The sequence below is a fragment of the Cupressus sempervirens genome, chromosome 10 (assembly GCF_028749045.1).
Source record: "Cupressus sempervirens isolate cs-2001-9-10 chromosome 10, ASM2874904v1, whole genome shotgun sequence".
In the NCBI taxonomy this organism is placed as follows: Eukaryota; Viridiplantae; Streptophyta; class Pinopsida; order Cupressales; family Cupressaceae; genus Cupressus; species Cupressus sempervirens.
The window spans coordinates 536,107,339-536,119,431 of record NC_143127.1 but is presented as its reverse complement, the minus strand read 5'-3'; the positions used below and the strand labels follow the sequence as shown (position 1 = coordinate 536,119,431).

The 12,093-nt window shown below is 32.8% G+C and overlaps 1 protein-coding gene across 1 annotated transcript in view; it reads left to right on the top strand.

The window, feature by feature from the left end:
• CAND2 (Protein of unknown function, transmembrane-40) overlaps window positions 1-11,655 on the top strand; it is a 52,141-nt gene extending 40,486 nt beyond the window's left edge. The window contains exons 4-6 of the mRNA XM_089803601.1: window positions 10,751-10,853; window positions 11,024-11,105; window positions 11,205-11,655. Of these exons, the coding sequence (XP_089659727.1) occupies window positions 10,751-10,853; window positions 11,024-11,105; window positions 11,205-11,282 (263 nt within the window). The 3' untranslated portion in view covers window positions 11,283-11,655. The remainder of the gene's footprint in view (window positions 1-10,750; window positions 10,854-11,023; window positions 11,106-11,204) is intronic.
• The last annotated feature ends 438 nt before the right edge of the window (window positions 11,656-12,093 follow it).

Genomic DNA, 12,093 nt, shown 5'->3' with positions numbered 1-12,093 from the left:
TTTGATGTTTTATTGGATGCTGAATATCCCCCCTCCTCATGTCTATAAATACATATCTCCATATCAAACAGCTGTGACCTTTGGATCCATCGGTTGGATCCTTCATAGGTTGCGTACTTTATTAATTCTCATGTTATTCGTCCATTTAATTGGTGATCATAAATACTAGTATTTTGTTTCAGATATACGGATTTACATATTTGATGTATAATACTAAATAGCTTAATGTTTAACCAATATTATTATGTTAAATGTATTTGATAGTATATTGACTGACTTTAAGATGTTTTAAAGTTATTATTTGATTATTAATTAAAATAAAATTTATATTTAATATAAACAGTAATAATATTATAATAGATATATTACAATATTATTATTAATGTATAATACTATAATATCATTTATATTTATATATACCTATTAAGATATTACTACTAATTTATATTATAATCATATTATTTGTATATTTACCTCTATATTTTATTATTACTATTACTTATCAATTCTTTCTTTCAGCATAGGGCATCACACTTAGGGTTTTAGACAGCAGACATGACAATGCTCCCCTCCATAAAATTGCTTGTCTTTCAGCAATGAAAGTTTTATACAAATCCTTCCATTTGAGTGGCTTCTGCTGCACAATTCGAGTATAGCTTGTCTTCATTTATTATCTCCAATATAACTTCATATCTTTGATTATTCAAGCTTATTTCATATTTTAGGTCGCACAGATTATAGAGCCAACATGGAGCATATATAATTGAAAATATGAAGTATATACTTGGATGCAAGAATACACAAAGCATACACGAAGTAGACACATGAATAGATGAAGACACAGAGTACTCAGTAGACATGACGTAAACACATGAAAGCATAGAGTAGACACATGAATATATGTAGAAATAATTAACATGGTTCATAAGAGGTAGGAGCATCCAACTAGGACTGGAACCATCTCTTGGAGTAACCAATCCAGAAGAGGTAGCAGCGTGCAGCCAGGACCAAAAGCATCTCTTGCAGTAACCAATCCACAAGAGGTAGGAACTTCCAACTAGGACTTGATCCATCTCTTGGAGTAACCTAACCAATTAGGTTAGAAACTTCATCATATGATATATCCATTTCTATATTTTATGTAATGTTTTACAATTTTGTTTTTACATGTTATGATTTTTATTGTGTTGGATAATTTGCAACGGAGTTGTAATCCCTAGATTTGGTCCTCCATAGAGCACCATTTTTTTGTTGTCTCCTCTTCCTTTGATTTAAGACTTCCTTTATTGCATCTTGTTTTTTTGTTTAGGTTTTCTTTTCCCTCTTTTTCTATTGCTTCTATCTTATAGGCTTGGCTTCTCTTCTCAAATTTATGCCCTGTCTCCCTTCTTTTTTTACATCTGAAACACACGTTTTTCTGCTTGAGGTACCTTGGATAACATGTATGCATGCCTCCATTCACTTGTAACATACTTTTTCTCCTTAATTCTTGTCATGCTCACAAGTGTATCCCAACTTCTACTTTTCTTTGCAACGGAAACACATTTTTTCCCTACTAGCATTATGTCTATCTTTATGATTTTCTTTATTGTAGAAATTTCTTTTTTTAGATGTCATATGTTGGGAATTCCCCCTTCCAGTTGTTTGGGCAGTGTCAAGACAAGTGGCCTTAAGATTGAGTCTTCGAGTGTAGGAGAGTCCAAGGCACTCACCAATCCTCGTATTTTATCCATCAATTCTTCTACGAATATGTGTGTCTTTCATTGGATATTTTCGGGACCATAATTGGTAACCTCCAGAATTCTGCAATATAGTCTTCAAGAGTTCCTCTTTGCCTTATTGTTGTTAACTCCTTAAAGTGCTTTTGGAGGTGGATCTGATCAAATCTTTCAATAAGTCTTCTTTTGAAAACATCACAAGTCTTTATAGTTTTGTGGTCTTAGATAATAAAGCCATGGTGCCACCAATCATGTGCCACTTTTCCCAAATGTAATATGGCAAATGTGATGGCATCTTTAGCTGTCATGGGGTAGAGATTGAGTTATGTTTCTAGTTTTCGTAACCATGCTTGTCTGTAACCTTTTATGATCTATCAAAGATAGGAATGCTTAACTTCCCTATTTTGTTTTGAATATCTTTGTTTGGGTGACTATTTGTTCTCCTAGAAATGGTTTATCTTCCCTCTGCAAAATGCCTCGAAGGAGATGCTCTTTTTTGTCTCAGGATCAAGCTAGCATATTCTATGGTAAGTTTTCCCATTTTTGGATTGTTAACCAACTTCCCTCTGAGACCTTTCCATAGGTATGAAGGGTGGTAAGGATTTTCCCTAGGTTGTTCTTGAGGTAGTCTCATCATTATCACTTACTCATTTGTGGGCTCATTTTTTTCCACAAAATCCCATTATTCCTACTCCATTCGAAGGGTCTTTGTATTGCTTTGGGGTATATTTCTCTTTTCCCTTTCTAAGGCCCTAATTGCTTGTTGGCTACTAGTTCTCCTCAGGCTGGTAGGACCATGTTCTGATACCACTGGTCTCTAGAGCCTTTTCAAACTGATATCCCTTGACACAGTTGAATATAGTCTCACATGAAACGGTAGATTAAAAGCTCCAACCAAGAGAAGATATAGAAAATACTGAGACTTCTATCAGGTTATGTATGTATGTATGTATGTATATATGATTGGAATTGAGTTCTGAATACTTAAAATAACAGAAATTAACAAAATCATAAAGTGTTGCATACAGAGATGTTGTGGGTTAGGGATGAATACATCTTAATACATGATTTTCACCCTTTCTAGAAACTTGTGAGCGAAAATGACAGTCACTGTTATTTTGTTAGAGCTCAAGCTCTACACAAATGAGATCACTGATGCATGTATGTACCTCCAGGGCTCTGATTCTGAGTAGTCAATGAATATATTCCCTACACTGTATCCCCAAGTCGGCCAACAACACCCACACTTGCATAGGATATGGAGATCAACATGGGTGAATAAGGTGAACGATACTTCCTTTCATACAGCGGCTCATTTCTTCCTTGTATCAGGGATAATGATACCCAATTCTTGTGCTGGCTGCATTCAGATTGATCTCTTTTTTGATGTTACACTCCTCCAATATGCCATCTAGGAATCACAGGGATCACACTGAAATATCATTCCAGAATACAGTGACCTTTTAACGTTCTTATTCTTTCCCTTGCTGTGTCTACCTATCTCCTGTGCTTTCCATTGTCTTTCTGTGTGTATTTCTTCCTGTTTGATGATTGAGTAGATGCTGAATATCCCCCTTCTTACGTCTAGACGCACACAGACACACACACACATCAAAGAGCTGGGACCTTTGGACCCATTGGTTGGATCCTTCATATTTTGTGTCTTTTCATTAATTCTCATATTATCTGTCCATTGAATTGGTGATCATTAAATACTATCTATTATTTCAGATATACAGATTTACATATTTGATGTATTAGGTAGCATATTGATTGACTTTAAGTAAATTAAAAATTATATTTTAATTTAAATATTAATAATATAATTATTTATATATTATAATACTATTATTTATTTATATTTATATTTATATATTTAGTAAGATATTATTACTTATTAGTTCCTGCCATAGGCAGGAATACTATTGCATCCATTAGATGCAATAAAAAACTATAAAATATGTTAGTTTAACCAATAAGATTGAAGAATTTTTTTAGGTTCAAAGTTTTTATAAAGTTTGAACATGTTTATTATTTTTTGAAATAGAAAAAAGCTATTTAACTCAAATCTTATTGGCTCTCACTAAAAATAGTAAGGAAGAAAATTAATTTTTCAAACCAAAAAATATAAAGCTCTAACTTTTAGCATTAATTGTGCAACTAATACGATTGAAAATGTCATAAAACATGATGTGACACTACACTGCACTTTATCATTTAAGAATTTGAGAATTTAAATTCTTTATAAAGTTAGAACATTTTTATTTTATTTTTTGAAAAACAAGAATAATATTTAATTGAGATCTTATTGAGTCTTACTAAATAGTAATGGAGAAATTATATTTTTTAAAGCAAAAAATCAATGAAAATTTAAAATTTGAACTTTTTGTATTAATTTTGCAATTAATATAATTATTATAAAAGATGTGTCACATCACACTTTACTTTATCATTAGTCAAATTATTAATAATAAAATGTACTCACTCATAAAATTTTGATTCCTTTTGTTCTTAAAGCATTATCTTTTAAAAGAATTAAAAGTAATAAAAACTAAATAATGTAACAAAGAATTTAAAAAAATAAAAACTAAATAATTTTATAAAGAATTTTAAAATGGTAGTTATTGTACCTGTGATTATATGTATTGTTTATATTTTTAAAATTTAAAATATCTTATATCCATTTTGGGTGTCAAGTTGTAACTGATTAAATGTTTTTTATGAATAAAATTAGTGTATAAAGATGACAATTAATTGTATTTTTTAAAAAATAAATAATTATTGAATGTTAATATTTATTTTCATTTGGTAATTTTCAATTTCTCTAGTTTTTTAATCATATAATTCTTTTCTTAGGATAAACAATTGGTTTCTAATTTCTTACATTGCAAACATGAAAATAAAATAAAATTCTATTGTACTCCAGACTCCGAGACATAAAGAATAAGCAATATAAATAGTAGAGATCTTTTCTATACGTAGAATTTAGTTATAACATGCTTATGCTTTTGTCAGGGTTTTGGTTGGTATTGTTGATTAACCTTGCATAAGATCTCAATGATCCATTTGTTCCCAACACATTACAAGATATTTATGACAACTTTATAAAAATCGTGATTGCATTCAAATAAATATTGCAGAAATTTTATTTATTATCTCAAGACTTCTCATGAAAAAAATCAATAATGCAAAAATTGTGTTGCCTTGTAATGTAAGCATGATTTTTTTAGTGAAATTGAACAACATTTCTTGAGGGATTATGAAGATGCTTTCTAGTCTCAAAACTCTTGAAGTTAAAGAATTCCATTTTGTTCTAAAATTCTTATACACTTTTGAGTTTTCTACAATATAGTTTAGGTTTATCCATTTTTAAAATTAAATCGTGTCATTAGAGATTTGTAATGCTCTAAATTTCTTCTCTTCATATATTGATAGAGTATAGTAGCTTATTTAAAGAAACAACAATTGATTGTGATGAATTTCAAAGTAGACCGAAAGTATCACCCATTTTTCTTGTTTTATAATAAAAAAATCAATATTCTTGTTGTTTAGTTATTCTACATAAGCATTCCTAAAAACAAATTCATTACAATATGAAAAGTAAACCTTGTATTATGTTGACCACGCTATACAATATCATTTATTATCTACTCCTCTTAACCAATTTAGAGCTTGTTGTAACTTTTTTTGTTAAGGCATTGATGTTAAAATTCTAATGACACAAAGAAGTAATTTTGCACTGGGTAAGAGCTATAACTTATTTACTCGCATTCAACTACAAACATTAATGCAAAATGTAATTGTCTATGTTTCTCCACTGTCTTTAGTTCTTTAGTTCTATGTACAATTACAGTTAATTTTAATACGGTTTAAAGATGGTTCAACCTCTAAAAGACCAAAGGATATAAAGAATGTTGTTCTAATGCATTTTGCATTCACACTCTACAATACTATAATCATGACACGTGGCAAGAACTACAACTGATTCAGGAGCATCTAGTGGCGTAAGGGCAATCCTGTATCACCCAAAAATATGCTTAGAGATAGTTTTTGTTTAATGTGTTTTTATTTTTGGATATCCATTTGGGTCAAATAAAAGTTCCCACTCTCACAGTTCCACTATTAGTTTTTTGGGTTAGAGTTTTTAAGCACCTTGGGACACGTGTAAATGTAGAAAATGGGTTATTTTGTAATAGAGCCAAAATTATGATGAGTTAGAGGGTGTAATTTGGAGGGATGATTATACTTTAAAATTTAAAGCGCTCCAAAAAAAAATTAGGTCAAAAGGCTTTACGGTTAGAAAGTTATTGCAGTTTTAATTTCCTTGGAAACCTCCTAAAAGCGCTTCAAAGTCAGATATGGGGCACTAAACGGCCTCGTACGGGGCCGGAAAATGGGGGACGAGCGAATCTGGTCCATAAGGCTGTAGAGCGCTTCGAGAGCTTTCTGGAAATGTAAACGGTTTTTCAATCCTCCCGATTTAAAAGTTATGCCTCTCGGAAGTTGGACTACTGTTTCTGGATTCTTCTAATTTTACATTGACTTCTAACGTGACTTTTGGAACCTTTTGTTTTGGTGGTGGATGCCAACTGGCATATTCTAGAATGTATTCCTAACCCTAAACGAATTGGGGTCTGTTTAAAAACATTTCTAACATTGTAAAGGCAGTTCTGAGTGGAGTTAGAGAGAAGGTATTGTGTGGAGGATTTCTTTCTCTAGAATCATACTATTGTAAGCCCATAGGGCAGTTTTCATTGATAATAATATTTTCCTTTTCCTGTGTGTTCATTTTGGTCTTTGGTTGTGTCTCCATCAACGACCCTTTGTGTCTCTTGTTTATATTGCAATTCTATTATTTATTTATTTACCTTCATATTTTATTACTATAACTTATTCTTTTTTTGTAAGGGTCTGCCCTAGTTTACCAATCTGATATATTTTGAACTTTTGTTTTTTCTCAGCTGTTTCTGGATTCAAAATTGTGAATATGTTTGCATCAACAGTTTGGAAAACCATCCATGATCCATCATCAGGATGATACCGAAACAGAGCATAAGGAAGAAGATCACAAAGTGTGATCCAAAACGTTTAAAAAATATTGACGCAATTGAATTTAGTAACAGTTCAGATTATAAGAGTATACAATAAAGGTAATATGTTAGTGTTTTCCAGATCTGCTACAAATGTAATAGCACTGCCATTCTAGTTGGTATGTACTTTCTAAATGACAGCCATCTGTTTAATAAAAGATGAAGTATGGATAGACATGTCTATTCATTAGCATGTAATTAATATAATAAATATATATTAATATATATATTACATCTCACACTTATATATATATATTTGCACTATAGTTTATCCAACTAAAGCTACCAATTATTAACACTCCCTCTTAGCTTAGAGAGGATAAACAAGATTCATACATATTACCTCAACGTAAATAATGGTTTCTAGAATGTCGATTCATTTGACTTCTTGGATTATTGAATGCCAACTCATTTGACATCTGATTGATGCTACAAACATCAACACTCCCTCTTAGCTAGGGTAGATAAATGGTATAGTCTTGTGATCATATGACACGTGATATGAATTATCATCTAATATATAATACCTAGTTTTACATATCACCTAACACATGATATGAGGAATCACCTAACATGTGATAACTAGTTTTACATATCACCTAACACGTGATATGAGGAATCACCTAACACATGATACCTAGTTTTAGTAATCATCTCAATATTATATTAGAGATATGGTCTAATCAAGAATATCAAGTCTCATGATATTCACCATAGCTTAAAATTGTTCAAAGGTAATGTGCACTTACCATAGGAACATTCATAATCTATTGTGATCGGTTTCAGCCATCACACGATGTCTAGCATAATCTAGAAGGTCATGGCCAGTTTAAGGAACTGTATCCACCATTTTAGAAATCATCTATCATGATTTGTTTCAGCCATCACACGATGTCAATCATGATAAAAGATTAAGTTATTGTAAGATTGTCATCTTCCAATAACATCAATAAATACAACTGATAATCATTTGGAAGTCGTCATTTCCTCATGATTTACATAGGGCTCGTAAGGCATTAAATGATTTCATAAGTATAATAATCAATTAAATCAAGTTTACCTCATAGGTGTTTCACCTTCAACAGTGAAACTCCCTCTCAATCACTATGATCGAGATTGTCACAAGTTGATTGAACCTATCTGCTCCCTCTGAAGCTTGAGTTTATCGACGTTTTGACCTCTTTGAAGATGCTAGACTCTCTTCGAATCTCCCTTTGAATCTGAATTTCATAGGCTTTTTTCCTTGAGTAAATATTTCCTTTCATAAGGTGAGCCCATATAGGAAATATAATGCAAGAATCAATTTTCACCCTTCATTGAATATTTAATCACCCTTCTTTGTACCTTGAAGAGATACGAAAGAGAAAAAATATTGAAAGGTGACTTTGTGCAGCCATAACTTCAGAGTACCACAAATGAAATATCGTCATGAGTATCAACTTGCCATGTTACTTTTGTTCATCACTTCCAACATCCTTGGGTGCCCTTTCCCAATTGTTTAGATGATCGATTGTATTGCCCAATCCTTCACTACCTATAGTCTTGTCATTAAACGATGACATGGAACATAGTCTCAATTCTATATGACGTGTACAATCATAGACTTTATTTTGGAAATGAATTATTTTGTCCTTTTAGTGGATTATCATACCATGTACATGGACTCGTTCCCTTCATGTTTCATATCTTGTCACTGTAATCAACAATATCGTCAATTCATCTTCATCCATAATTTTCTTTTTTATTTTCTGAATTTTGACATTTAATTTCTTTTTCAAATTGCAAGAGCTTGCACATAGAGCCTGCCCTCAGTCTCCACACAAGGATGCTCATCTCAGTGGACTTCAAACCCCCTCATAAAGGCTTAATATCTCATCACACGGTGAAACAACCAACAATCTCAAGAACTTGGCCAAATCATCTCTATTTTCTCTGGTCATTATTGTTGAGATATTCGACAAGGTCGACTTTCAGACCTTGACGCCAATTATCTCCCCCTCAACAATGCGGGTTGGATAGGTCATTGTTCTCGTGAAATGTAGATTTCTTAGGAGTCTTTACAGAGGGGGTACACATAGGTTGTGAAAGAAGATGTCCTACGTGTCTTCATTTATTCCTCACTAAAATAATTAATTTTCTCCATTATTTTATCGGTACGTGATTCAATGACAATAATAGAGGGATCTGGGCACCGTGAGTTAAACCTTCATCTATCGTTGTCAACTTGGCCATGGGCATCTCCTCAACTTCCACTTACCAACTTGCAGAATTCATAATGCCCGTCTCCATTTTATTCTCACAGGGACACATCACAGTCACCCATAATTCGATTCATTTTCATTTGATCGGTCAAAATAGGAGGTGAGAATTCTGAAGTGCAATCAATTGGAAGTACGATAGTACAGCAATACACTAGAGTGCTTTTACTTTCTCTCATTAAAATTTGAGGAGTGAGAATAATGATAAGAGCAATGACAATGGTTATTACAAGTTTTGGATATGCTAAAAAAAGAGTGAAAACAGTGGAATAAAGATGAAGGGCTAGAATCACAAGAGGTTAAAGAAATAACAATGCATGATCTAGCTGAAGACAGCTGTTAAGTAATGCCTTTTTGGTTAGTGATAGAAGCTGCACTTGCTGTGAGAAGCAATCCTCCACTGAAATACCCCAGCAATAAGAAATTAAGTTTGCCAAATAAATCCTGCAAATTGAAGATAAATGCCAACGGAAAGCCTCACAAGAGTGATGTAGAATACCAATATCAAGATTAGAGCCTATCCTATTCATCCTGATAATATTGTTGTCACCTGACCTCGTAGTATATTTTTTTCTTGTTTTGATTTTCACATGTCCTGTTCTCCTGTTATGTTTGCATGAAAAAGCTCAAAGGTCTTTCAAAACCATGCTTGGACATAGGTGACTGTTGGGATTCTATCCTGTAGGTCACTCAGCTACTCAACATGGAATTTGGAAATTGAGGAATTAGTGTTTGGTTGGAAATGGGTGCTGTAGGCCTATACTTTTGTGGGACAACAATGCACTTGCACAAACATTTGCATGTTAGTGCCAGTGTTGAAGCATGACATGGTCAGGAACCTGACAGACTGTAATAGAACATTAAATAGACAACACTGGAAACACATAAGTTGAACTTGAACATGCAAAAACACAAAACAAAGTTGGCTTTAGGAGTATGAAAATGCCAAGGCTGGGATAAATGCATCCTAAAAACATGGACACTAAAGTGAGGACTTGTGTTGTTTTGAACTTTATATAAAAGGTAAATTCAAATTGCTGTTTCTTTAAACTGTTTTTTAACATTTTAGTAATTAATTTTGACATATTATAACTGCTCAGCCCCTATAAAATCTTGAAAAAAAGTTTGCTTTCCCAATCCCCTGCACTCTCATTTCGGAAACTCTGAGCAAGAGTATATTTTACCACTTGAGCCTATCCTATTCATCCTGATAATATTGTTGTCACCTGACCTCGTAGTATATTTTTTTCTTGTTTTGATTTTCACATGTCCTGTTCTCCTGTTATGTTGGCATGTATATCAATGGCGTCGTTATCTTGAGGTTATGTTTCAGTTTCCTTCAATTTTTAAAGAGGGCTATTATTACCAATTATGATTCAGCAGTTTCATATTACTTTTGCCTAGATAATTACGGGGAGGACTTCCATAGAGTGTAACACCTGTTAGAATTTTACATATTATCATATAATGTTCATATTATACTAGAATGATGAGCAGCCTTGGGCATTTTGCAGATTGTCCAGGATGCTGGTTTGGGATTTCTGTTTGTTACTGTCAAGTTCATTAGTTGGTTATTTTACTGCACTGTGGCACGTTAGATATTTATACTCAAGTCTGTCAAAAAGTCATCAGTAACTAAAACTCTAGTTGAACTTAATCACTTATCTGTTCTGTTTCTATTCAGCTAAGCCAACGTTTTACAACTATATTTGCGTACTGTTTGTCCTGAATACAACATCTGCTCTTGGTTGTGCCTTGCTGGCAACTGGGGTTGGCTTTGGATACTGGTGAGTAAAATTTGGACCTTCAGAGATTTGAATTTCTTTCCTATTTGCTGATAAGTACTAATGCTTAAAAATTATCCTATTATCTTATATGTGGCTAAGTTGAGAGGATGGTTTTGATCCTGGATATCAAAGATCTTATAATTAAAAAACTTCTACTTTATTATTTGCAGGATCTATGGCTTTACAAATATTTGCTACCATGCTTTCTATCCTCCTTTGCTATATGCAACGTTTCTTAAGGACTTCTTCCAGGCAAGCATTTCTTATTTATGCTAATAAAACATGGCATTCCAGCTTTGTTGTCACATTTATGGAAAGTTATTTCGTTTATTCTGAATGTTTGTTCTGCAGGAAGAAGATTTGCACTTAGAGGATGTTTATTACTCCGAAATGAAGGATGCTGGATTTTTTGATGCTGACTGGGATTGATTATTTACTGCTTGAGGAATTAGTTCTACCCTCAGGATTCTTCATTGCAATTAGTATGTATTTGTATGAACATTGTTGATAATATTTGTTTGTACACAATGTGACCTGTGGATAGCTGTTACCGGAGTATATAAAAGTTCTCCCTCTCTTATGTGCATGATGACATAGCTCCTATTATGTTGTAAATTGTTCAAACATTGGTTGTGTAGATTCAAGAGCATAAGCACACACAGTATTTTTAGAAATTTCAGTAGGCGTGGAGTTTGGATCACAGAAAAAATCTTGTTTCCTACAGTGAAGACTAGGCAATAATTGCCACTATTTCAGTACGGCAACTTTTCATTTCTTAATATAATGTTTGATTGACACTGAATTGCTTCTCTGTAAAGTAATAAACTCAAGCAACTGTGCTTAACTATCTCTGTTGAGTTATCTGATTACTAATGCAAGTTCCATATCGACCCACATAATGTTGCCTAACACATAACATCATGTGATAGGATCTTTGGATTCAACTATATATTTGAGTCAATGTAAATTGGTTTGTATTTCATGAAAGGTGGTTCACAAAGACCCATATCTCATGAGCATGAATGTCCTAGCTTGCATTCCTTGTATCTAAAGTGATGCTTACCTAAGTTCAACATTCTTTGTAATACTATGGAAGAAGCTTGTTTAACAATGGAGTTTTATTCAATGCCAATCATTAATGAGAGATGCAATGCGTCATAGTTCCTGCCTAACGCATAATGGTTGTAGACGTGTAGATGAGTGAGAATAAGGTTAAATAGTTCTAAATTAACATTGTGAA